General features: G+C 39.8%; 2 protein-coding genes across 7 annotated transcripts in view; one reads left to right on the top strand and one right to left on the bottom strand.

The window, feature by feature from the left end:
• The window catches only part of LOC127052012 (uncharacterized), a 584,770-nt gene that overhangs the window by 448,908 nt on the left and 109,805 nt on the right, over nucleotides 1-26,057 (bottom strand). The gene's annotated exons all lie outside the window — the stretch shown is intronic.
• The window catches only part of SBF2 (SET binding factor 2), a 588,450-nt gene that overhangs the window by 499,042 nt on the left and 63,351 nt on the right, over nucleotides 1-26,057 (top strand). For 4 of the 6 annotated variants that reach the window (XM_050954979.1, XM_050954978.1, XM_050954977.1 and 1 more), the window contains 4 exons: nucleotides 5,523-5,660; nucleotides 6,926-7,021; nucleotides 14,891-15,075; nucleotides 18,599-18,775. In XM_050954979.1, coding sequence (XP_050810936.1) covers nucleotides 5,523-5,660; nucleotides 6,926-7,021; nucleotides 14,891-15,075; nucleotides 18,599-18,775 — 596 coding nt within the window. The remainder of the gene's footprint in view (nucleotides 1-5,522; nucleotides 5,661-6,925; nucleotides 7,022-14,890; nucleotides 15,076-18,598; nucleotides 18,776-26,057) is intronic. The other 2 variants (XM_050954981.1, XM_050954980.1) reach the window with 1 other exon arrangement.

Genomic DNA, 26,057 nt, shown 5'->3' with positions numbered 1-26,057 from the left:
TGGGCTCCAAATTTAATGTATGCCTTTCAACCAACACATGTGATACGCAAAGTTTGAAGGAAGCTCAGGCAAGATGATAGTCCCAGAAGGAACCAGGCAGGTATTCAGATCTAATTAATCTAACAATACAGAAACCAACCTGGTTTCTCAGAATGATGACCTCATTACACCTTGCAGCCTGGGATGCTGGCTTTATGACATCGACAGAGCAATGCTGCTCTGCTGCAGCCCAAAACATCTTTCTTCAACGCAGAAAACCTTCAATTATACGAGGCCAAATGGAAGAAGCTTTCTATCTGAGCAGTTCAGCATCAGTTCAGTGTTGACAGTTCTAGTTTCAGCAATATTGGACTATTTACTTTCTCTGAAGCAATCAGGACTCTCAGCTCAGTAAGAGTGCAACTGGCAGTGCTCTCTGGAAATCAATCTCCTATTCAGGACCACACCACGTTTTCACACCCCGTAGGGATGAAGTCCATGCTAGAATAATAAGAGTATAACCATAGGAATTTGCCACTGACCACCTGACCAGGCTGGTGACAGTGATTGTGAAATGCTCAGGGAGATTAGAGACTACGAAATCAGAAAACACAACAATAATGGGATATTTCAGCTATCCCCATATTAACTGGGTACATGTCACCTCATGAAGGGATGCAGAGATAAAATTTCTGGGCACATTAAATGACTGCTTCTTGGAGCAGCTGTCCTGGAACCCACAACTGGAGAGGCAGTTCTTGATTTAGTCCTAAGTGGAGCACAGGATCTGGTTGAAGAGGTGAAGATAGTTGTACAGCTTGGTAATAGCAACCATAATGTAATTAAACATCCCAAGGGTGTGGGGGAATACCAAAGAAACCCAACACAGTAGCATTTAGCTTCAAAGAGGGAAATGACACAAAAGTGAGGAAACTAGTTAAATGGAAATTAAAAGGAACAGTCACAACTCGTTCACCTGCACATCTACCAATGTGATATATGCCGTCATGTGCCAGCAATGGCCCTCTGCCATGTACATTGGCCACACCGGACAATCTCTACGCAAAAGAATAAATGGACACAAATCTGACATCAGGAATCATAACATAAAAAACTAGTAGGAGAACACTCAGGGCCGGCTCTAGGTGTTTTGCCACTTCAAGCAAAAATATTTTTGGCTGCCCCCCACCCCAACCCTGGGCTCTCCCCCCGCAACCCCCTGCTGCCCCAACCCTGGACTCTCCCCCCGCACTTCCCTGCTGCCCCAGCCCTGGGCTCTCCCCCCCCCACCCCACCCGCACTCCCTTCTGCCCCAGCACTGGGCTGTCCCCCCACCAGTGCTGACTCCGCCTGCTTCCTCCCTCACCTCCAGCCGGTACGGCGCTGGCAGAGTCGAGGTAAGCAGCGGGGCTCCCGGGCTGCGCCTCAGCCCAGAGTCCCTCCAGCCGGAGCTCCTGCCTCCAGGACCGGCTGGGATCTGGGACGGCAGAGCCAGGGGACCGCCTGGCAGAGGTCCGAGGAGCTGGGGCAGGGCAGCCCCAGGGGGAGCAGAGCCCTGGAGAGCAGGACGCGGGCCCCGCACGGCAGCACCCCTGGCACTGGTCCCCACTATGGCCCTGCTGCTGCTGCTCCCGCTCCCACAGTCCCTGGGTGGCTCGGGCTGCTTTACCCAGCCCCGACTGTGGCACCCGGGAGGTGGCCACGCTGTGGCACCTGCAGGCGTCTCCGTGCGCCCCACGGGACGGACCCCAGCCCGAGTGTCCCGCCCTCGGAGCCTGCCAGGCCATAAGGTGCGGGCGCTGCTCCCCGATACGAACTACAGCAGCCTCAGGGTGCCCCCCGTGCAGGATGCGCTGCTGCTGCCAGGGCCGGCTCTAGGCTTTTGCCGCCACAAGCACACACACACAAAAAAAAAGGCTGGCTAGAATGCCGCCCCTGAAAATGTGCTGCCCCAAGCACCTGCTTGGTTTGCTGGTGCCTGGAGCCGGCTCTGAGAACACTTCAGTCTCTCTGGTCACTCAATAACAGACCTCAAAGTGGCAATTCTTCAACAAAAAAACTTCAAAAACAGACTCCAACGTGAAGCCGCAGAACTGGAATTAATTTGCAAACTAGATACCATCAGACTAGTCCTGAATAAAGACTAGGAGTGGTTGGATCATTACAAAACCTAAACTTAATTTCCCCAATACTAATTTCTCCCTCTGTTACTCACATCTTCTTGTCAACTATCTGTAATGGGCCACTGTCCTTCAAAAGTTATTTTTCCTCCCTTGGTATCCTGCTGTTAATTGATTTATCTCGTTGGACTGACCTAACACTTGTAAAGCTACCCCCATCCTTTCACTTATTTATACCTGCTCCTGTATTTTTGACTTCATACATCTGATGAAGTGAGCTCTAGCCCACGAAATCTTATGCCCAAATAAATTTGTTAGTCTCTAAGATGCCACAAGGACTCCTTGTTTTTTTTTTTTTTTTTTTGCTGATAGGCTAACACAGCTACCACTGAAAGCAGTCACGACAGTGAAGGGCTTATAAGCTGCATGGAGACTGTTTAAAAACAGCATAACAGAGGCTCAAACTAAATGTATACCCAACTAAAAACAAATAGCAAGAGAACGAAAAAATACCATCATGGCTAAACAGCAGAGCAAAAGAGGCGATTATAGTCAAAAAAGCATCCTAAAAATTAGAAGTCAGATACTACTGAGGAAAATAGAAAGGAGCATAAACTCTAGCAAGTCAAATGTAAGATATAATTAAGAAGGTCAAAAAGTAATTTGAAGAACAACTAGCAAAAGACACAAAAACTAACAGCATTTTTTTTTAGGTACACCAGAAGCAGAAAGCCTGCCAAACAATCAGTGGGGCTTCTGGACAATAAAGGTGCTAAAGGAGCACTCAAAGAAAACAAGGTTGTTGAGATTCCCACAGCCGAGCCATTCTTTTTAGGTGAGAGTTCTGAGGAACTATCCCAGATTGAGGTGTCAATAGAGGAGGTTTTGAAACAAACAAATAAATTAAACAGTAATGAGTCACCAGATGGTATTCACCCAAGAGTTCTGAAAAAACTAAATTATGAAACAGTAGGACTACTAAGTGTTGCATTTAACCTATTGCTTAAATCAGCCTCTGTACCAAATCATTGGAGGATAGCGAATGTAATACTGATTTTTTAAAAAGATTCCAGAGGCAATCCCGGCAATTACAGATGGGTAAACCTAATTTCAGCTAAATTGGTTGAAACTATAGTAAAGAACAGAATTGTTAGACATATAGATGAACATGTTATATTGGGAAAGAGTCAACGCATCTTTTGTAAAGGGAAATCATGCCTCACCAATCTATTAGAATTCTTTGAGGGAGTCAACAAGCATGTGGACACGGGTGATCCAGTTGATATAGTGTACTTGGACTTTCAAAAAGGATTTATCTACACTTAAAACGCTGAGTGGCCCAGCCTGCACCACTGTAGCACATCAGTGAAGATACTACCTTTGCCAGTGGGAGGGGTTTTCCCATTGGCATAGGTAATTCACCTCACTGAGACACAGTTGCTAGATCAACAGAGAATTCTCCCATCCTCCTAGCGTGGTCTATACTGGGGATTAGGTCAGTTTAACTGCATCACTCGGGGTATGGATTTTTCGCACTCCTGAATGACATAGTTATACAAACCCAATTTCCTAGTGTAAACTAGGTCTCAATGATGGTTGAGGCCACTGCAGGGATACAACTCATGAGATCAGTCAGAACTCATGCATAGGGTGCATTCATACCAAGAGTGGAATCTGTGTGGATAACACATCTCAAAAAACCCCAGTTGCTTTAAAGTAAGTAGTCAATCTTTGTGAATTTTTTAAAAATTGAATATGTTAAAGAAATTATTCTGTACATTCAGCAGTCACTAAAAAAGGTCATCAGAAAAAAAGTTGAAATTTGCCAACAGGTACTACAAAGTTACTGTGCTATTTCCCATTCTGAGTATAGGGGAAAACTGATGTTAATCTGCCATCACTGGGGACCACTGGCAGCTGGGGATTTTTAAAGTAATAACTGATGTACACTATGCTGCTTTTTAAAGCTACTGATTTTTTTTCTGCGGTGCAATTCAGGCATATCAAATGGGTTTATGGAAAACGGGTATTTGTAAAAATGATTTGATATCCTTTTGACGAGATGAACTGTTTGATAAAAGGAGTAGTGTTGATGTAACACATCTAAACTTCTGTAAGGTATTTGACTTGGTACTGCACGATATTTTGTGTAAAAAATCTGGGACAATACAAAATTAACATGGTATGCATTAAAATGATTTAAAAACTGGTTAAGTGACAGGTTTCAAAGTGTAATTGTAAATGGGGAATCAGCACTGAGCAGGTGTGTTTTCAGAGGATCCCCTTGGGGTCAGTTCTTGGTGCTGTGCTACAAAACATTTTTATCAGTGACTTTGAAGAAAATATACAATCATTAGTGATAAAATTTGCAGCTGACACAAAGTTCGGAAGAGTGGTAATTCATAAAGAGGGCAGATCACCGATACAGAATTATCTGGATTGCTTGGTAATCTGAGCACAAGCAAACAATATGCATTTTAATACAAACAAATGTAAAGTTATACATCTAGGAACAAAGAAGGTAGGTCATTTTTACAGGATAGGGAACTCTGTCCTAGGAAGCAGTGATGCCGAGAAAGATAAATCAACTGAACATGAGCGCCCAGTGCAATGCTGTGACCAAAAGGGCTAATACAAACTTTGAATGTATAAACACAGGAATCTTGAGTAGTAGGATGATTAATGTATTATCTCCGTATTTGGCACTTGTGCCACCACTAGTGGAATGCTGTGTCCAGTTCTGATGTCCACAATTCAAGAAAGATGTAGATAAATTGGAAAGGGTTCAGAGAAAAGCCACAAGATTGAGTAAAGGAATGGAAAACATACCTTATAGTGATAGACTCAAGAAGCTCAATCTGTTCAATTTAACAAAGAGAAGGTGAAGCGGGTGATTCGATCACAGTCTGTAAGTACCTAGCTGGGGAACAGAAATTTGATAATAGAGGACTCTTCAGTCTTGCAGACAAAGGCATAACAAGATCCAGTGTTTGGTAGGAGAAGCTAAATAAATTCAGACTGGAATTAAGGCATGAATGTTTAACAATTAGGGTAATTAACCATTGCAACAACTTTACCAAGGATTGTGATGGACTCTCTATCGCTGGCAGTTTTTAAATCTAGATAGGGTGTTTTTCTAAAAGATAGGCTTTAGTAAACAAGAATAAATTTAGGGAAGTTCTGTGTTATGCAGGAGGTTAGACTTGATGATCACAGTGATCCCTTCTGGCTTGATGATCTATGAATCTAAGAAGTGTTGCAAGTCAGTTGATGTGCATTAAAGACAGAATGCAAAGTGTTCTCTGCTCTCATTCTCAGTCACCTTTTTTACATCTGATTGTTATCTATGTTGTTTTTGTTTTACACATGTATGTAAATATAGCAATAATTTAATCTGTTTTGTACTTTTCTGTATTTGTATAGTTCCTCCTAATTTAGAATCTTCAAGCAGCATAGAACAGGAGAAATATCTGCAAGCCTTACTGAATGCAGTTTCCATCCACTGTAAAATGAATGGCAATAATACTCTTACTGTAAGACCAACAATTGCTTTGTCTCCAGGTAAAAATACGCTGCACTATTCTTTTCGGTAACTAAGATGAAAAGTAAAACCACTGTGATTGTCTGTGTCTTAGACTCCCCAGTCTGATTTCTGTTACTCCTTCAGTGTGACTTCTTAATATTACAGCTTCTGGGTAGCTAATTTACTCCAATTTTTTGCAAATGAGTTTTCCATAGTGTCAAGAATGTGAAAGCTAAATTATTCTCCAGAACAATTTCAGTCATGCCAAATTTGTAGCTAAATTTGGACCATCATAATTTTTTTTTTATTTGGCACACTATTTCACGGTTTCTCAACCACAAGTTGCACCAGAGGGATCACAGAAGGAAATCAGGAGAGTTACAAGGCATTCAAAATGTTATTACAGTTCTAAAACAAAGCAAATAAATTTTCCAAATTCATTTCAGGGTGGCCAATGCCTTCAAAGTTTGTGAGGTCCAATGTATTAATAGTAGTTGTATTATTCAGGTTTATCACAGTTATCATTAATATATTTTTTGCTCTTTTTATATTAAATGTAAGGAAGTTGCAGAATATTTTTGCTTCAGATAAGGAGTCGCCAATCTGTAAAGGTTGAGAAACACTGCTTTATTTTATATTATGTGAAAATTTGTAAAGGTTGTTGGAAGTTGATGCTACATGAACATATACAGTATTTATCTATAAAAGTAGTGGAAGGTGCATAAGCAGTGGTTATTTCCGTGTTTTACACAGTCAGAATGAATTTTCATTTCTTTTCCAGGTAAAATTTCAGTTACATTGAAAATTCTTGCAGTACACTCTACTTTAGCTAGATCTCAGTAAAATCACTAAGAAATTTGTCAGTATTCTATTTCAGTTATCATGTGAGGAAACCTGATAGGTTTCATGTAAAGTTAATTAAAATAATGTCTTAGAAACAGGAGCATGCAATTTGAAAAGTTTGTCTACTTGGCTTAATCAGTTGGTGGAACTGACTTAGTGTATCTAAATGTCTTTTTTTTTTTAATTTTTTTTTTTTTTGCAAAATAACACCATCCCAAATTTGTGCCTGCTTTTGCTTCATTTATCATTAAATACTTTGATTGCATTAGCCATACCTAACCCTCCATAACATTGCAAATGTACGCATTATCTCTAAAAACAAGTTTAAGGAACTTTGAAAGTAAAAAATTGACAGCAATTAAAAACATTCAGCATGAAAAGAACATTTTTGTCATTTGAGTAATGTTAGTCTGAATGACATTGTAGTTTTTAATCTTTTATTCTTTTTGACTGACTTTAGGCACTGAAAGGAGGGCTTCAAGAATGTCCACTGTGGTTAAGCAGGTAGTGCCAGGACATTTGGATGTAAATCTATCCAATAGCTTTGCTCGAGGAGGTTAGTAAGACTAGCTCAAAGACTAAGCATTGATGTAATCTGAAATAAAGTGTATAATAAAATGTTAGTAGTGAAATAAAAACCATTAGTTCATATATGAATTAATTGCATTATAAAATAATAAAACACATATTAGAATTCTTTAATCATCAGCCACAGATGGAGTTAAAACATGTATCTTATATTGCTTAATTAAGTAAATGGTCATTAATTGTTAACAGAATATTGTTAGCATCCAAGCAAGTTCAGGCTTGCATTAGAGTTGTGAATGAGTAATTCTTTAGAATCCTAACATTACAGATCAACACAATAGTTGAGTGAAAATTATTTGATGCTTCATGAACATACAAATAGATGCATCTGAATGTTTCTCCAGGGAAATTAAGGACAGAGCTGGAAAGCCAGTAATGGATAGGGTTGTACAAATGGGCCACGTAGAGTTGAAGGAGAGCTTACTGAGTCTGAAGTTACTTGCAGCTGCCATTTTTACTTTGTGGGATGAGTGTATGAAAGAGAGATGTATGTATGCAGAGAGCTTTGTTTAAATAAAATATTAATACAGTACAATAAAAAGCCTTACTAATTTGGTGCTTTCTGAGTCTGCATGTCTGGAAGTTGGCCTTGGGCTGCCGCTAAGAGGCAGAGACAGACTTTTTTCATTTGTCGGGAGTGAAATCAGACCTTTTGACTTTTCTACTTTGAGCCAATTGTTATGATTTTATTTTGAACAGCCGTTGCATAAATCAGTGCACTGAAATTCATTTTATGTTTTTAGGATAGAGGTAAGGATGCAAGGATATTTGCTAATAGTCTCAATTCCATCCCAAGTATCTGGTATTGGAAAAACGTTTGTGTTTCAGTTACCACCTGTGGCCACTAAAGACTGCTGCTAGGCAACCAGAGAATGCTTTTCTTGTATTATTCTTCCTTGTGTCTTCTACCAGTCTCCATAGCCACCCAGTCACCTGCCTGTGAAACAGCCACTCAATAGTTCCTTCAACTCATTCTTGCAGGAGTGAGGAGAGAGGAAGCACCACACTCTGGTAGAGGAAAGAACTTCAAAGGTGTAGGATAGGGAAATAACGACGTTATGTAGGGAAAGAAAAGAGAATTCAGTAGAGAGAGATACTCAGAAGTGGTAGAGGAAGAGATTAGAAGAAGGAGACTCTCACAGTGCTGTGGTAAATGGAAAAGGGAAACCTACATGGGGAAAAGAAACATGGAGCTGTATACCAGGAAGTGATGTGAGGGACACAGCAAAGAAAAGCAGAGGGAGAGACTAGGAAAAGAAACCTCACAGGAATGGGACGAAAATTAGGGAGAGGACGTTTTATGCAGCTCCATACATGATCATTTATAGTAAAACATGTATGATGCTAATTTGCATATTTGCTAATGATTTTCATATAACCATAAACTTCTGCTTCTGGTGAATACATCCTGCCCCAAGCAGTGGTAGGACATGGAGCTGCACAGAACCTGGCAGCTGAGATTGGGGTAGGTAGGAGAGTATCTAGAGGTTCTGCAATGGATGGGTGTGGGATGGTTTCTGTTTGAGGATGCTGGGTAAATGGGTGTGCACTAGGATGTCTAAGTAGATAAGGTTCTCGAGGGTGGGATGTTGGGTTAGCTGGGGGTGCTTGTTTGATGGTTGCATGAGGCTCCTGAAGGGTGGAAACTGAGGTGTCTGGGATGGCTGAGGGGGAGTTGGCTGGTTGTCTGCAGTTACTGGGATGCGTGAAAAGTGTTAGGGGGACAGGTGAGAAAGTTGCTGATATAACCAGAAAGGTAGGATGGTTGCTGGTTGATGTATGTGGAAGTGGAGATGTATGCCTGGGGTTACTCTCTAGACGGTATGTGAGCCAGTGAGGCCAGTATTGGGACACACCTTGTGCTATTCTCTCTTCTGAGTTCCAGCAGAGGGAACAGTCAGAGAGGAGACAGAGGGGCCATCTGACTGTCTACCCAATAGGGTGACCAGACAGCAAATGTGAAAAATCGGGACGGGGGTGGGGGGTAATAGGAACCTCTATAAGAAAAAGACCCAAAAATCAGGACTGTCCCTATAAAATCGGGACATCTGGTCACCCTACTGCCCAACAAGCACAACAGCTGCCCTATATGGTCTGAAAGTGTAACTGCAGACCAGTGTCTGCAGTCTGCTCACAGCTCAGCAGTGTTGGTGTCACTCTGGCATAACCCTAAATAACTCGGAAAGGTGGTAGACCACAAGTGTCAATAAAGCCCTCCTGTTGTAGGCCTCAATGAACCAGTGTTCCTCCATGTTAAACACTTTGTGTAACCTAATATGTTAAAAGCTGTAAAATGTAGTGTTAGCAGTTAGTTTTGGTTGTAACAGCCAGTTCTCTGCTGTAATACATTGAAGCTCGGCTAAAGCCCGCTCAAGGCCGTTTTAAAATACTGTGTACATGTCTCAGCAGCGGAAAGGAGGGAGAAAAGGGGAAGTCAAAAGACTGAATGAGAGAAAATACTGCAGCTGAATGGGAAAGGAGGGGAAAATAAAAAATCAGCTAGTCAGCAAAAAAGTTTTGTAGTAAACAACTGGAATATAAAAAAAAAACTGCTTGTTTTAAGGGTGCAAAATCTAAAATTGTTATTTCTCCCTGGCACCTTATTTAAGCTCAAATAAATTTAGTTGTTTGCTTCTCCACCCTGGTGTGTTTATTGGCGCTTAAGCACTCTAGGCAACAAACCGCTGTTGCTTGCCTCTGGCACTGTTGTGTCTGCAACAGCAGGATACATGGGAATCCAGTTGAAATGCAGGAATGTGTGACAAGTTTGTCAAATGATGGCTGTCTCAGTTAAGGCAGGAAGCTCTGGAGAGAGAAAGGGAATATCTCCTAATAAGGAACTAAAAAACAGTCATACCAGATAGCAGGCTACTGTGCTCCCACAAGATAACACAAACATCCAAATTATCCCATTAGTGATTTTGTATGTAATTTTGCTGTTGCTAGTTTTATATGCTCTTTCATGGTTTGTTACGATTGCACCATTGTGAAGCAATGTCCCAATGCAATATGTGGGTGTGGGGCAGAGATTGGTAAGATTCAGTGGACTTCTGGCTGACTAAAAGAGCAGGCTACCTTAGGAAGGCAGTCAGAAAACGGTGGTATTTTTGAGATGCTAATAATTAAGACATTTAATTAAAAATACATAAAACTAAGATTCACCATAATATGCACACAACTCTCCAGAGTCTTTGGGGCAAATGTTAGCAAATATTTCTGTCCCTTTTCCCCTCTCTTATGTTCCACTGGGTAACCCAATAATAAATATCATATAATACTAGTCAACAGTGAGTCAGTCTGTCTCCGCCAACAGCCCAAGCACTGCAGCATCCATTTAATAATAAGATTATTCTGTATACTGTCCAGAATTGTAGGTGAATACACTTCTGTTATTAGCAGCATTGCTGAGTTTCTGAGCTTGGTCCCCTCTTCCATTTCCTTATTTTTCCTGGACATCATACATATGGGACCCAAAAGCTGAGTTTTACTATGATGTGACCCAGCAGGAAATGATGTTTCCTTTATTTTCTGTGTATGTGCACACAATATTAATTACATGTCAGCGTGTATAGTCATCTTTTTGTTATTTAAATCAAAATGAATAAATATAGCTGGGTTAACCTAATGTTCTGCACACTTTTTGACATCAGAACAGTTCTGAATATGAATATTAGGCCCTCAATGTATGCAAGTCAGACCTGTGCTCATCCACTGTCTGTACAATATCATGTTCTCTAGATATATCAGAACAAAGTGTTTACATAAAAGCCAGTCAGAGTGATTCTGTTGTAAAGTAGATGGACATTCAGTTACATTTTTGCTGTAATTTTTCAGTACGAGGGCTTACTTGGCTTTTTTATATATCTTCCAGAACAAACATGGTATTACTCAAAGTACAGACCTTTGTGTCTCAGACTGTCTTCAACTTTGGCTCAGATATGGTGTGGTGCATAATTAGTAATATGAAACAGTGTTTGTCATCTGTTTTTATCCCCAAGCATTTAAACAGTTAAGAGGCAATGTGAGTGGAATAGAACGTTGTCACAGGATAATGGTCTCTTGCTACTAGATAGATACTGATGTATTTATGGAAAATAAATGTGGAGTCAAAGCCAAGACATTTATTGAAAAAGCAGGAGATGTTGTTACTGTAATTATGTTCCATTATAACATTTTTGTTATACCAAATGGTTTGTGTAGATTAAAACACTTGGGGCCAAATCCTGCTCTTTGATGCATATGTATGACTCCCCCTGGAAGTCAGGAGTGTGCACTTGAAGGAAGAATTTGCCCCTTGATATGGTGAATGTTAGTGGTTTAGAGTGATAATTTTCCTAAACAGCATACACCTTATGCTGTGTTTTAGAAGTGTAGATAGGTAGGTAGGACTGCTGTCTTGCATCTGATAGACCTGGAGAACAGAATAATTATGTGCTTAAGCCAGTCAGAGAGGAACATACACAGCATTACACAAATATCCTGTGGCTTTATGATGAAACTTGCTTCTGACAGAGTAATGTTAATAGTAATGTTCTTCAATAAGGTATCCAGCAATCTGAATGAATGGCTCAATTTCCATTTGATATAGTTATCATATAATGACGTATCTTCTTATGCTGCATGTTTGGAATTATTGCAATGCCTTGAAAATTATTTATTTTGATTAGTAGGAACTGCTTTTCTATTTGGTATTAGTTTTCTGTTTTGTAATGGCTAAGAAAAGCATTATCTGTTATCTTGTACTTTTGAAAATTATTTGAATATAATCCTACATCAGTGGAAACTGACAAGTAACCTTTTTCTTCTCTCCTATTCAATTTGCTGTGACTGTCTCGCTGCAATGTGCATTCCATTCCTCCTCCTTCTGTCTGTACTGTTATCTACCAGTGCTTGGGTACAGAGATAAATGTTTCACTCAGTCAAATTCCAAATCAGCAGCTAAGGGAAGAGTCCATCAAGGTACTGTATTCTCTATCCTGGCAGTATATTCTATTCTACCATCTCCATAGCTAGTGCTATGTTTTCATATATGTTCAAGTGCCAATGTTAGGCAACCTTAACTATGTTAACAAAGTTTTGTGATTGTGGTTAGCCACACAATTTAGCAAATTTTGCATTAACATTTTTACTGTCTAGTAAGAATGGCCTCCAGATTTTAAAAATCCCTTGCCAGAAAATTAAATAGCAGAAAATCATTCCCCAAAATAGCATTTGCTACTTTTACTACTCAGTAGCAGGGTAACTTAAGAAATATTATTATCCAGTCTATGAACTTTCCTGCCAACATCATGAATAATGTTGGTAAACAGAGAAGTAATGGCTTCTGCTGAACTAGAAATACGTAAAAACATAATGTATACCAAATAAGGAAAGCCATATCTTCTAAGATACACATCTTCTACAAATAATAAGGTACAAAAATTAGATAGCAAATAGAATAGAAAGTCATTAACTTTATCTTTTTAATCACTGTTACCCATCACTGGTAAATGTACTAGTCTGCATGTATTTGTAATTGGCTCTGTGGCTTTTGATGTGCTACAAGCTATAATCATGGCCTGCTTTGACATTTGCAAAATAGGATTGATATCCTAAGGGATTTTACTAGTAGATAGTCTCTGTGTCCATCTTCTTTGTAGGAATTTACAACCTTTTATACAAAAAATGAACAACAGTTTATTTCTATTATTAAATGACTGCTGTGATTCTTTATTGAGTAATGAAAACTTCATTATTATTGCTTCAGTGATATATTAGATGTGGAACAAAAGCTAACATTAAAGATAATCTTTGTATAGGTGAGATACTTCATACAACTAGCTTTTTATGAAGGAGGAGCTGTTTAAAGGGTGACTGTTATCAACTTTAAGTTCCTAACAAACCCTTCTCATTTGTTCCTACCTGTTTGTTCACATCTAAGGCTGTGAGCCAGACAAGCAGACAGGCTATGCTGTACAAACAGGCAAGTCCCTGTCTGAGATTTCTCTACAGTATTATTGTTTGAGTAGAAATACTGTGCTATTTTTAAAAAAAACTCTGACCTGCTTCAGATATCTCAATGGGATCTCACCACTATATACAGTTTTTATCATTTTATTTATACAGGAAGGACTTTTTTCCTTCTTTTTTTATTCTTTGTATCTCAGGACCAAGATTTTCAAAGATGACTAGATATTTTCAGTTCCTCAGCTTATAGGTGTTCTGCTTCATAGATTTATAAGCAAGAAGGGACCATTATGATCATCTAATCTGATCAACTACATAACATAGGCCATAGAATTCACTTGTTAATTTGAACACCAGACGCTTGAAGACACTTGAGACGCTTGAAGGCGATTGAATATTCAGAAAGTGCTGAGTTACCCAACTTCTGAAAATTAGATGCCTTTAAGTTACCTCAGGTTGGGCATGCAAAAATTAAGGCATTCAGAATTACTAGTCATTTTTTAAAAATCTTGTCCCAGATTTCTAGCTTGGTTCATTGAGGCACAGAATCACATAAATTAATGAGAGAAAATATTTATTAGGTTATCTAGTCCCTCTCTCTGCCAATGCAAGGTTGATCACTACTGTATATTTATTGCTGCTTTCTTATATGGAGGTGATATGGCTCGTTGAAGGCTCCACAGTGAACTAGAGAGAGAATTGAAATATGATCCCAGGATATTCTGGGCACCACCATCACCTAACCATTAGACCAATGGTTCTCAACCAGGCTTTCGGAGCCCCCATGGGGCCTCAAGCAGGTTTCAGGGGACCAAGCAGGGCCAGCATTAGACTCACTGGGGCCTAGGGCAGAAAGCCAAAGCTCCACTGCATGGGACTGCAGCCGGGGGCTCTGAGCCCACCTGCCTGGGGCTGAAGCTGAAACCTGAGAAATTTAGCTTCATGGGGGCCCCTGTGGCATAGGGCCGCGGGTAATTGCCTTGCTTGCTACCCCTACTGCCAGCCTTGGCTTTTAGATTCAGAAAAAACAGTTATAGTGGCACAGGTGGGCCATGGAGTTTTTATAGCATGTTGGGGGGGCCTCAGAAGAAAAACATTGAGAACCTCTGCACTAGACCATTCAAACGTCTGTCAAAATGTAATTGTGGGGCATATGCCAAAACAAAGGACGTGCTTAAAATCAATGTAGGCATGAATATTTAAATACTAAACTTTATAAAATAATCCATGATTGTGGCTTTAAATACTGTAATTACTATTATTCAAGCTCAAATACGAAATAACATCATGAAGTTTAATATTTTGATTGCTTGTGCTGATATTAATTTTAATTACAGTAAGAAGTAATGGGGCACTCTATTATTTCATATGAGGTACTTTTAGTTGTTGAGGAAAAACCTAATGTGATATCAGGCTATTCCTAGTAGATAAGCTCCCAAAATAACAGTCCTGAAGCAAGGAAAGCTATAGAAATTTGTCCATAGTACTGAAAAGATCACTTAGCACTTTTATTAAATGCATATTAATTATTAGCAAATTCTAATTCATTTCAGAAGCATGTATAGATTTTATAGCAAACACTATTAATACAGTACAATGTTTATCAGTCTGTAGACTATTAAATGTTTGACTAGGTTTGATCAGGATCTCACATTGTATTACTGTACTATAGTTTAATTTGGAGAATTTTAAATGTGAAATTATTCCAGTTTGAGATTATTTCTTTCCAGTGCATGATATTTGTTCCATTCTATAAATAATCCAAATGATATCTGCCAACACCTTACCTTAAAAAGTATACTTATGTATGCATGTTTCATTGTGTGTATTCTACAAAACTTCATTTGTATGAGAGAGAAATTGTTTTGTAACATTTTTAATCTTTGTGAAGGTGTATGGGCAAGTCTTCGTTCTAGCAATCGATTTATCAGCACTCAGGCGCCATTCATTGATGTCGGTGCAAGACTAGCAGGGAAAGATAACACAGCGTCATACAGTAACAGTTCATTTTTGCAAAACCAGCTTCTGAAACGCCAAGCTGCCCTCTACATATTTGGAGAAAAATCTCAGTTAAGGGTAATGTCTATCTTCCTTATGCTTTAAAAGAATTTTTGTTTCGTTGGGTTTAATTTTTTTTATAGATAAATAACAAAATAATGTTCTAGATCAGTGGTTGCCAAACTTGTTCCGCCGTTTGTGCAGGGAAAGCCCCTGGTGGGCCAGGCTGGTTTGTGTACCTGCCGTGTCCGCAGGTTCGGCTGATCGCAGCTCCTAGTGGCCACGGTTCACTGCTCCAGGCCAGTGGGAGCTGCTGAAAGCCCCTCGGCCCTCGATGCTTCCAGCAGCTCCCATTGGCCTGGAGCAGTAAACCACAGCCACTGGGAGCTGCGATCGGCTGAACCTGCGGACGCAGCAGGTACACAAACCGGCCTGGCCTGCCAGGGGCTTTCCCTGCACAAGTGGCGGAACAAGTTTGGGAACCACTGTTCTAGATACAACAGCTGGGTAACTTTTCTTAACGTGTAAACTCTCATAGAGATTCAGAATAGTATTGGCTACGTAGACACACATCCACATTTTTATTGTCTTGTTATGTACTAGGTTGCTGTGTACAATATATTAATATTTAATACAATATAACCCAGCACAGGATAGGGTAATCCAATGTGTATTGTCAATGATGCAGTGGATCAGAGTAATGCATTTCCCTTTGTGTTCATTTATATTTAAGAACCATTAAGGTTCAGACTCAAACTCAGACAAGTTGGGAGATTTTGAAATACAAAGTAAAGCTGACATAGAAGAAAGCTGATAGATTTCAAAATAACCTGCTTTGGGAGTATGCACAATGTTGGAGGAATGGAAAGCTTTGCATGAAAAAACAGAAAATTCCACTGCTATCCCCAGAAATTTGAGGCAAACAGTAATGTTTGGAAGATCTAGGTAGCGTCACCTTTCTGGTAGCTATAAATCTCCACCTGCATATTTTTCATCCACACTTTTCATCATGAATATAACTCAGGTATCCTCACTTAAACACATACTGGTATACCACTCTACATCTCCTTCACCTTGATGACAATTCACTTTCCATAGCACTGTCCCTACTTTCCATTCATCTAACTTGTATACCAGCATGCAGTCCAGTGCATTCAATAATAAAGCTAAAAGATTAATGCCAGTGAGAAAAGCCTTTTTTTTTTAAGCTTTGGAAAAAGTTTTACTGTTCTGATATTGAGATTTTAAATTTTTTTTCTTTTTTAGAAGTACATTTTAAAAAGACATAATCATGAAAATTATAGACTGGCCGTTGACCATAGTAAGCAGTCGTGACACATTATACATAAACAGATATAATTATTATAAGAATCAATATAGCATGATATTAAAGTAAATCTGAGGAGAACTAAAGTACATCCCATGATATATAAAATCACTTAACTTAAAAGATTATTTATGTTGAATTATCTTTTAGACATGTCATGAGCCATATATTTCTTCAGATTTTGGATCTTTAGGACATCCACTACATGTTCTTTTGATATTGAAGCTCATAGAAACAGTTGTCCTGGTTTTAATGTCCTACAGTGATTAATAGATTATGGTGGGCCAACTGTCATTTATCTGTCCCCGTGAGTAGAGAGCTGTTTGACTTCGGCTTTTAAATTTAAAAAAAACCATACTTTTACTGCTGGTCACATTTAGCCTTAGACTTTCAAGTGTTTGCCAAGCTTTTGTTGGTTACTTGCAAAATATTGTAGAAGCTGCCAGGGCCATAGTAAAGTTAAGTACTAGATGCCATTTCTAATATTAGTTCCCCTGAGAATCTGCTTTATTCCATTAAATACAGCATTAGTTTGATTAGGTTAGCAGAAAAATGAGAAAAAATGGCCAGTAGATCTCATTTTCCCTGCTTTCCTCTCAGCATCATTATATTATCATTACATTTTAGCAGCATAAAGTCAAGCCAGATCCTTAGATGGTGTAAATTAGCCAAATTCCATTGACTTTACAGTGGAGTTATACCAATTTACACCATCTGATAAGCTAGCCTAATGGGTGTGGGTTTCTCATTTTCCCAGCTTTTTCAGCCTGACACCCTGTGAGACCTCTCTATTTATCAAATGTAGAGAGTTCCAGGCCCTATTTTAGGTATGTCAGAGCAGCTTCTAAAGAAAATTAATCAGACTTTTCCTTTCAAGGCCTTCAGTAATGCCTATTTGGTAAAAGTTATTTCTTCTAGTTGTATTTTCCAGGTCATCATGATTTTTTTCATAATTCTCCAATCTGTTTTTCAGCGAGATAATTTCACCCATAAAGTCATTAGTTTCAGTACCACTTCTGGGTAATTCATTTTCTACATATGGTATGTGAAATTTAACATTAGGCATCCCTGTAAAAAGGCCACATATATCTTCCGAAATTGTATCAAGTCTGAATTTCAGATATTCTCTCAGTTCTGCTGTGTGTTGAGCTAAGCTTTGTATAGATGTAGCTATCTCAGCTTGCAATGACTGTTTAGGTGAGTCAGCTGCCCTGTATCTTTCGTTGTTGTTTTTTTAACCACAGGAATCCATCTCTAATTTTTCTTACTTTATTCAGGAAGTTAGTTTTAGCTTGACAGAAACTTTCTTTTCTTGTCTATTTAAAAAAAAGTTTTCAAATGAACTGGTGTGGGATGAGCTAAAAAAATGCGGCAGCCTTCTTACCAAAATGTCCCACTCCCGAACCCTAAGCTTTATTACTCACACATTTCAGATCAGATTGAGATAAAACTCAATGTTTATATATTGAGAGAGAATTGTGGTGTGAGGGCAGGACTAGGACCTAGGAACTTCTGAATATTTATTCTGGTTTGGATACTTAGTCTCTTTGTAGCCTTTGACAAAAAATATCTTTTCTTCAAATTCCCCATCAAAATTTGAAGCTGGAAAGTGCATTGTAAATACCAATTACTATTATTGCAGATGTTCTCTGTACCCGCACACTGCAGGTCTTGGGCTTTTCTATCAGAAGAGTCCAAGAAGAGTAGATAATACTGCATACCATCAGTTAGAAGTGAAATGTCTAGGTATTCTAACAGACAATCATCTACCATTAAATTCCCTTGTCTTTGGTGATTTAAGTCAAAACCTTCAATTGAACTTAATAAATAAAAAGTATTAATTGCCCATTCTGATTGAAACAATTACTGTATAATCAAGCATCAAGCTCTTGAGTTCATATTTATCAAATAATTTTATTTTTTAATGATACTGTAACTGTTCACAGAAGTCCAATCTCATTTCAAAAGAGTTAGGAAGGTCTACTAAATGCCAACTTTATTTTACTATTCACATAGCATAGAATAGAAGTATTTAACATCCATTTTTATTGTGGGTGGTGAAGGAGGGAGTATATTTTGGTATCTTTTGCAAGAGTGTTGTAAGAATCATTTTGTACTAGGCAGTTTCTTATGGAAAAAATTAAACGTAATTTGTGTTTGGAAATTCTTAGCATTAAAGCAATATCTTTGAAAGCATCTTTTCTCACATAGATGCTTTGCATGAAGAATATGCTTGTCCGATGAGTAATGTGTCATTGTCTTATTCGTCCACAGGGCTTCAAACTTGATTTTGCTTTGAATTGTGAATTTGTGGCTGTTGAGTTCAGTGACATCCGACAGGTGAAAACTAGTTTTAAAAAGATGATGCGGGTTTGTGTTCCCAGTACTATTCCTACAGATTCTGAAGTAACATTCCTTAAGGCACTTGGTGAATCAGAGTGGTTCCCACAGGTAATTCATATGGCAGATGCTTCTAAAATGTATGCGTAATACTGTTTACCCAGAATAAATTCTGATCTCTGCTGACAGAGAAATATGTGTTGTTCTAACCAACAAACCTTTCTCTTTGTTCCTTGTGATTAGATTGCATTAAATCAGTTATATCATTATACAGACATTAACTATTATTTTAATACAGCATTAGGAGTTACTGATGTGAGATATATTTGACAACTAGACAGTGTAATTCATTATCCCTTATAATGTGGAACAAAATGCCAGAATACAAATTAGCTTTTTTACTGTCTAAATTAATTTTTATGGCCTTGATTGCATAAACTTTAATTCTTCTGTTTCCCATTAAAGTTAGATAAAAATACAAAAGTAGAACAATGAAATAACTATGCAAGGTGAATAATAAATTGACTATTTTATTTTAACTCATACACCCATTCTGCATTTCTGTATATACCTTCATTTAATAGATAAACTAGTCTATCTATGAGCTATTAATAGTCAAACATTGAGAAGCTCTCATATAAAAGTCCTTCAGTGCAATTGATATTTTGAGAAATTGTCTACTAATCTCTCCCTTTCCTTCCTCTTCCCACACACATTCACACAGAGATTAGCCAAATAAAAATATGTTTAGGGATGTCTTTTGCAGGATTCAAGTGAGTGGGCTTCTGATAAATTAAGCTCTTTGTAAATCATAATAAGTATGAACATCTTTGGACAACTAGATGTTATGTTAAGAAGCTGTCATTGAACAAATGCTCTTAAAAATATAGTAAAACAGGATAGATCCTTTTTGTTATGATAGCCTCTCAAGGAGAACACTTGCACTAAACAGAAAAAGAGTGAATAATGCAGTAGCTCTGGAAATTAAACACCAAGGCCCATATTTTTGCCTGTCTTGTGTAGCAGTGCACGGGGGGATTCCTTACACCTCCCTACTCCCTTGTGTTTTTGCACTATGCCAGCACTTCCAATGTATGGGAGATAGTTGGCTTCATAGAGCTGCTGTGTCCACCCCCTTGCTCAAATGGGTGAAAATGTGGGAGTGGCGTGGAGCCTTGACTCCTCCACCCTGCCAACATGCTCAGTAGCATAGTTACACCAGCATGTTGGGGTGCATATGCACTGGGTATAGATTTGTCAGAGGATGTTCCCTCCTTGAGGAAGCAGGGAGACAGGGAGATTGTGGGAGTCACAGTATCCCTTCAGCAGTGCTCCAGGTGCACAACAACGATGTGCTTCTCTTGCTTTGGACTAGATGATAATGTCACACATAATTCAGTATTAAGACATTTTCATGGTGCTAAACTAAAATAATATACAGTATGGTTATAAACACAAACTGGAAAGCTAGTGTGAGTTTATATTTAATTTGCCATTTTTTAGACCATGCCTATGAGAAAACTCAGATCTTCATCCTGTAGATTTGTTTTTAGTATACAGGATTTTCCTCGGCCGGAGAAGAGAGAAATAAATTACACAGTTTGTGTTTTAATCCTGTTTAAAAAGGCTGAATGATTCTTTAAATGGAAGTACATGAATAAGAAAAAATTAAGTGTACTGCAGTATTTTATTAAGTTAGCATAATGCACTTTAGATTCAAATTAAGAAATTTAAAGTAATAATGTTGTGCTTTCATTTAAATATATTCAGCTTTCCGTGTGGCTCCTTTTAATTAAAAGATAACGTAGGCTTCCAGACAGCTACCTTACTGCTTATTGTTTGATGGGCTGTTCAATTGTATCTATTACACGTTTCAGTTGCAATTACAGTTATAATTGAGTTGCAATTATTTTCTAAATCCTTAATGACTATGTGAGCATTGAAAGAAGTTGGGCATTTTATAATGAGGATGAATATACTTTTTAATCCTCTTTGAGTGATTCCATACACCTATTCCACTGAAGGTAGGTGCACTGGTGTGGAGAGTTTTTCCTAGCGTACCTATGGGGCTGTCATGCATGCATCCTGCCTTTCCTTGTGCCCAGAGCCAAGGTGTAAAGGGTGGAGCCGCCCCCCTCAGTTCCTTCTTACTGTCGGTGGTTGGACATTGTTGTTATGCATTTAGTATGCCCTTTTGTCGTTAAAGAAAACAAAAGCCCTGCATATACTTTGTTATAGTTCATAGTATTTAGTGGTACTCATTCATCCATTTGGACTTTTCTTTATTTTATTTTATTTTTGTTTCAATATTCTAATTGTACTAGTTTTGCAAGCAAACTTTGTCTCGGTAGTAGGAGAGCTTATGCCAAGATCTCATGGCTTCAAACCTTGGTCCAGGTGTCACAGGCGATGTCCATTAATAACCCTCACTCTCACTGTTTGAGATGCTTGGCTGAGGACCACATAGGGGACCAGTGTCCTGTCTGTCACAGATTTAAATCAAGGACGAAGAAGCAGAGAAGAGCACCTTCAACACTATTGCATGGAATCCACTCTTTGCCTGGCATCAGATCTCATTTGGTCTCTGCAGGGGAGCTCATCCAGCACTCCTTCAATGAGCCTTGCCATCTGACAGAGATCTTCACCAGAGCTGTGTCTAAGGAAGCACAAGTGCCCTCTGGCTAGCCTCAGCCTGGGACCATCTCAAAGTGCCCGTCATAGACTGGAGTTGTTGGCTCCAGTGCCTACCATGGGGCCATGGAGATAGGTTGCTGTCTTCAGGGACTGTGAAGGATCCAGCATCTCTTCTGAGTGTCATACAACCTCCTCTCTTAGGGCAGGTCTATGCTACCGCTTGAGTTGATGCAACTTATGTCACTCATAGGTGTGAAAAAGCCACCCCCCGAGCTATTCAAGTTACAGCATGTAAGCACTGTCTACACCGGTGTTATGTCAGCGGAAGATGCACTTCCATCTCTCGTGGAGGTGGAGCAGTTATGCTGACAGGAGAGCGCTCTCCCATTGGCATAGAACATCTTCACTAGACGCACTACAGTGGCGCAGTTGCATCGATGTAGTGCTTCTAGGGCAGACCTTCCCTTAGTATCAACAATGCCAGAGGCCTGTGCAGCTGTCTTTCAGTACTGGATTCCCATTTACTCTAAGGGGGAGGTCCACTATCAGTATCAGTGCAAACTGGGCAGACTTTGGCACTGGCATTAGTGTCTGCTTCAATACCCTTAGTCTCAGGAATGGTACCGGCTTGTCAGCATTGTCAACAACGGTATCTAGGCCTCCAATATGTAGTCAGCAACATTTGGTACCAATAACTAGGAAGACACCAATGCTGCCACGAGTTCTGTTGTCCTGGTGCAGATCTTGGTACCAGTCTCCAGTGACTCTTCCCAGTGCTGCTGCACCCTGGCCTTCAGACTACTCGTACTCCTAATCAGAATCAGAAGTGAGTTCTTACACTTCCCACTGTAAACAGTCCAGGGTGTCATTGAGAATCTTGATCCCACTTTTAGGTATTCAGATGGAGGAAAATCTTCACAAACTTGTTTGTATTGTACACCCAAGTACAAGCAGGGAAGGGAGCCCTCTCTGTAAACTAGACAATAATGCAGCTCATTAAGTCACTCCTGCGAACTTCATTCTCTGTGTCCCCTGTAGCCAAGTATACCCAGTGAAATATCAGGATCCGTCCAAAGGTTTTGAACAGTTTTAGTCGCATCCTGTGCCAGGTTCACTGGTGGTAGCTGAAAAGCATCACCAAAGTCAAGCTAAGGCTACCCCAAAAGAAAAGGATGCAGAAAAGCTAGACTTTTTTAGATGGAAGGTTTATTCAGCTGCTGGTTACAACTTAAAATTGTCAGCCACCATGCCCAGTTGACTTGGGAGGCAATGTCTAAATTTATAAATAAGTTGCCAGAAGACTCTAGGGATGAATTCCAATCCATCTTAGTGGAAGGTCATCTGGTCTCCCGATTGGCCCTGAAGGCTTCCTTGGACACAGAAGACTCTGCTGTGAGGGTCATGATGATGGCAGTAACTGCACCATTCATCATGGTTACAGTCTAGATGCAACCACAGAGCACAGAGGAGGAGGCCCCTCCACCTTCTGCTTCCTCAGTTGCTTTTCCCAGGCAACCTCAGGCCTTGGAGCAACATGTTTTAGTCCTCTGTCAAGAACAGCATATCTACCATCTCGGATCTTGCTGTTCCTTTCCCTTCCTTTGGGAGCAAGTTATTCCATGTCCTATAGGCATAGCAAACCATCTGTCAAGGTTTCTTTAGGGTACAGATGTGGGGACCTGCATGGACACTTCTAAGCTTAATTACTAGCTTAGATCTGGTATCGCTGCCACCATCCAGAATTTTCAGTGTCTGAATCACTCCCTTTCCCCCCAAAACCTTCCCCTCCCTGGGTAGCCTTGAGAGACTCCTTCACCAATTCCCTGATGAGTCCAGATCCAATCCCTTGGATCTTAAAACAAGGAGAAATTAACCATCCCCCCTCCTTTCTCCCACCAACTCCTGGTGGATCCAGATCCAACCCCCTTGGATCTAAAAACAAGGAAAAAATCAATCAGGTATTAAGAAAAAGGCTTTTAATTAAAGAAAAGAAAGGTAAAGGAAAACCTTCTGGGAGAGATTAGCATACCAGCTACTCTCACAGACAACAGATTCAAAATACAGAGGATGTTCCCCTAGGCACAAATTTAGTTACACAAAAAAATACCCAATTTGATTCTACCTCTAATTGTGTAAGACAGGTTACAAAGAAATAAACATAAACCTATTTATTCCTTTCTGAAACTTACTACTCTGGTAAGAGGCTGGTTCCTTGATCTTTTTCACTCCGGCTGAAACTGAAACTCTCAAACAAAGGAAAAACTTCCTTCCTTCCTTTTGAAACATCTTGTTCCACCATTGGTTCCTCTGGTCAGGTGTTAGCTAGGCTAGGTGAACTTTTTAACCCTTTACAGGTAAAAGAGGCATTAACCCTTAACCATCTGTTTATGACACCATCACTTCAGACTACCGGATACTAAGCACAATAGACTCAGCATATATATCCTGCAATGTCTTTCTATTTCCTCCCACACCATCTGTCCCTTTTCAGGGACCCATGTCATGAGTGTGTTCTAAAACAAGTTCAGACTCTACATTCCTTTGGAGCTACAGAGAAAGTGCCTTGTCTGCATCAAGGCAGGGAGTTTTATTCCCGGTATTTCCCTAATACCCAAAGCAAGAGGGTTCTTGGGCCTAGTCTAGACCTTCAAAACCTGAATAGATACATCAGAAAGTTGAAGTTCCACATGGTTTCCATTGTGTCAATTATACTTCTCTATATCCAGATGACTGGTATGCTGCCCTCATCTTACAGATGCCTTTTTCTGTTTGGCAATCCACCCTGGCCACAGAAGGTTTCTGAGGTTCATGGTAATAGGAGGAGATAACCAGTTCACCATAATTCCCTTTGGCCTATTGTCAGCACTGACGGTTTGTACCAAGTGCATGGTGGGAGCAGCAGTTTATCTCTGCCATTGAGTTGTCCAGGTATATCCGTACTTGGACAATTGGTTGGTACAGGGCTGCTGCAGTCAACAGGGGGAAAGCAGCATATATCAAATCCTCCATTTGTTCAGCTGCTTAGGCCTGATAGTAAACAGAAAAATCAGTTTAATCTCCATTTCAAATAAGAGTTTATTGTTGCAGTCCTAGACTCAACTTCAGTCTGAGTTAATCTTCCCCAACCAAGGTTTCTGGCTGCACAGGACCTCTGTGCAGCATTCAAAGAACAATCACAATACAGAGGTGCCTCAAGCTTGTATGGTGCATGTCTTCCTCTACATATGTGACCCAGCATACTGGGATCCATCTCTGGGGTATGCAGACATGGCTAAAGTCAGGCTACTGCCCTCACATACACCATCTGAACAAATTGGTAAACAGCCAGAATGTCATCATCTCTGGATTCATGGATGGACCAGAACAATGTGTGCAGGGGAGGTCCTATTCTTATCAACTATCTCCTCTGTGATTTTGGTAATGGATACTACTTCTTTGGGCTGAAGAGCTCATTTGTGGGATCTGCAAGCTCAGGGCATGTGATCCCTTCATCAGGTCAAACTACACATACATGTTCTTGAATTGCATGCAATATTTCAAAAGTATCAACAGTTCCTGCCATACAATCAGGGCAAGACTACACAGGTGCTCACGGACAACACCACAGCTATGTTTTACATAAACAAGCAAGAGGTTATCACACAGCTTTTGTCAGGGGGTTCTAAAGCTGTGGAATTTTTGTATATAGAACTCTAGGCCTCATACCTGCAGGGAGTTCAGACTTACCTGGCAGACCAGCTAAGCAGATCATTCAGCCTTGATCATGAGTGGTGTCTCAACCCAAGAGTAGTAAGATCAGTACTTTGGGTGCAGGGAATTCCTACAGCGGATCTGGTTTCAGCTCAGCAAAACAGGAAATGTTATAAATAAGATACAAGAAGTGGGTGCAGCTTAGGCCTCATCCTAAATTCCTATCCAAGGTACTATCTGACGGTCTCCTAAATCAGCCAATATACTTACTGGTCTTTTTGTACCGTAAGTCACGTGCTCATAAAGATGAACAAAAGCTCTATACTCTGGATATATGCCAAATTTACCTAAATAGCACTAAGCCCTTTCTTCCCAACTTTTTGTTTCCTATGTGGAAAGAATGAGAGATCCTATTGTACTGGCACAATAACTCTTTAAATGGATTGCCAGCTGCATTGCTATGGTCTATACTGCTGACGTTTGATGCCTCCTGTGAAATTGTCAGCACATTGAATTAGGGCACATTTGGCTTCTGCTGTCATGAGAATCATAGGGTTAGGAGGGACTGTAAGGGTCATCTAGTCTAACCCTCTGCCAAGATGCAGGATTTGTTGTGTCTAAACCATCCAAAACAGATGGTTCTCCAGTCACCTTTTGAAAACTTCCATTGAAGGAGCTTCCACAACCTCCCTAGGTTCATGTAAGATCAGTAGAAAGTTTTTCCTGAGATTTAATCTAAATCTGCTATGCTGTAATTTGAACCTATTGTCCTGCCTTCTCTGGCAAGAGAGAGCAACTTTTCTCCATCTTTTTTATGGCAGCCTTTCAAGTATTTGAGAACCACTGTCATGTCCCCTCTTAATCTCCTCTTTTCCAAACAAAACTTACTCAGTTCCTTCAGCATTTGCTCATATGGCTTGCATTCCATCACTTTGATCATCTTTGTTGCTTGCCTCTATATCCTTTCCAGATTCTCTAAATCCTTTATATACATTGGTGATCAAAATTGGACATAGTATTCCAACTGAGGCCTGCCCAGTAAAGCGTTTCTATCATCTCCCGTGACTTG

This window comes from Gopherus flavomarginatus, chromosome 5, assembly GCF_025201925.1.
Source record: "Gopherus flavomarginatus isolate rGopFla2 chromosome 5, rGopFla2.mat.asm, whole genome shotgun sequence".
NCBI lineage: Eukaryota > Metazoa > Chordata > Testudines > Testudinidae > Gopherus > Gopherus flavomarginatus.
This window is presented reverse-complemented; position numbering and strand designations above follow the sequence as displayed.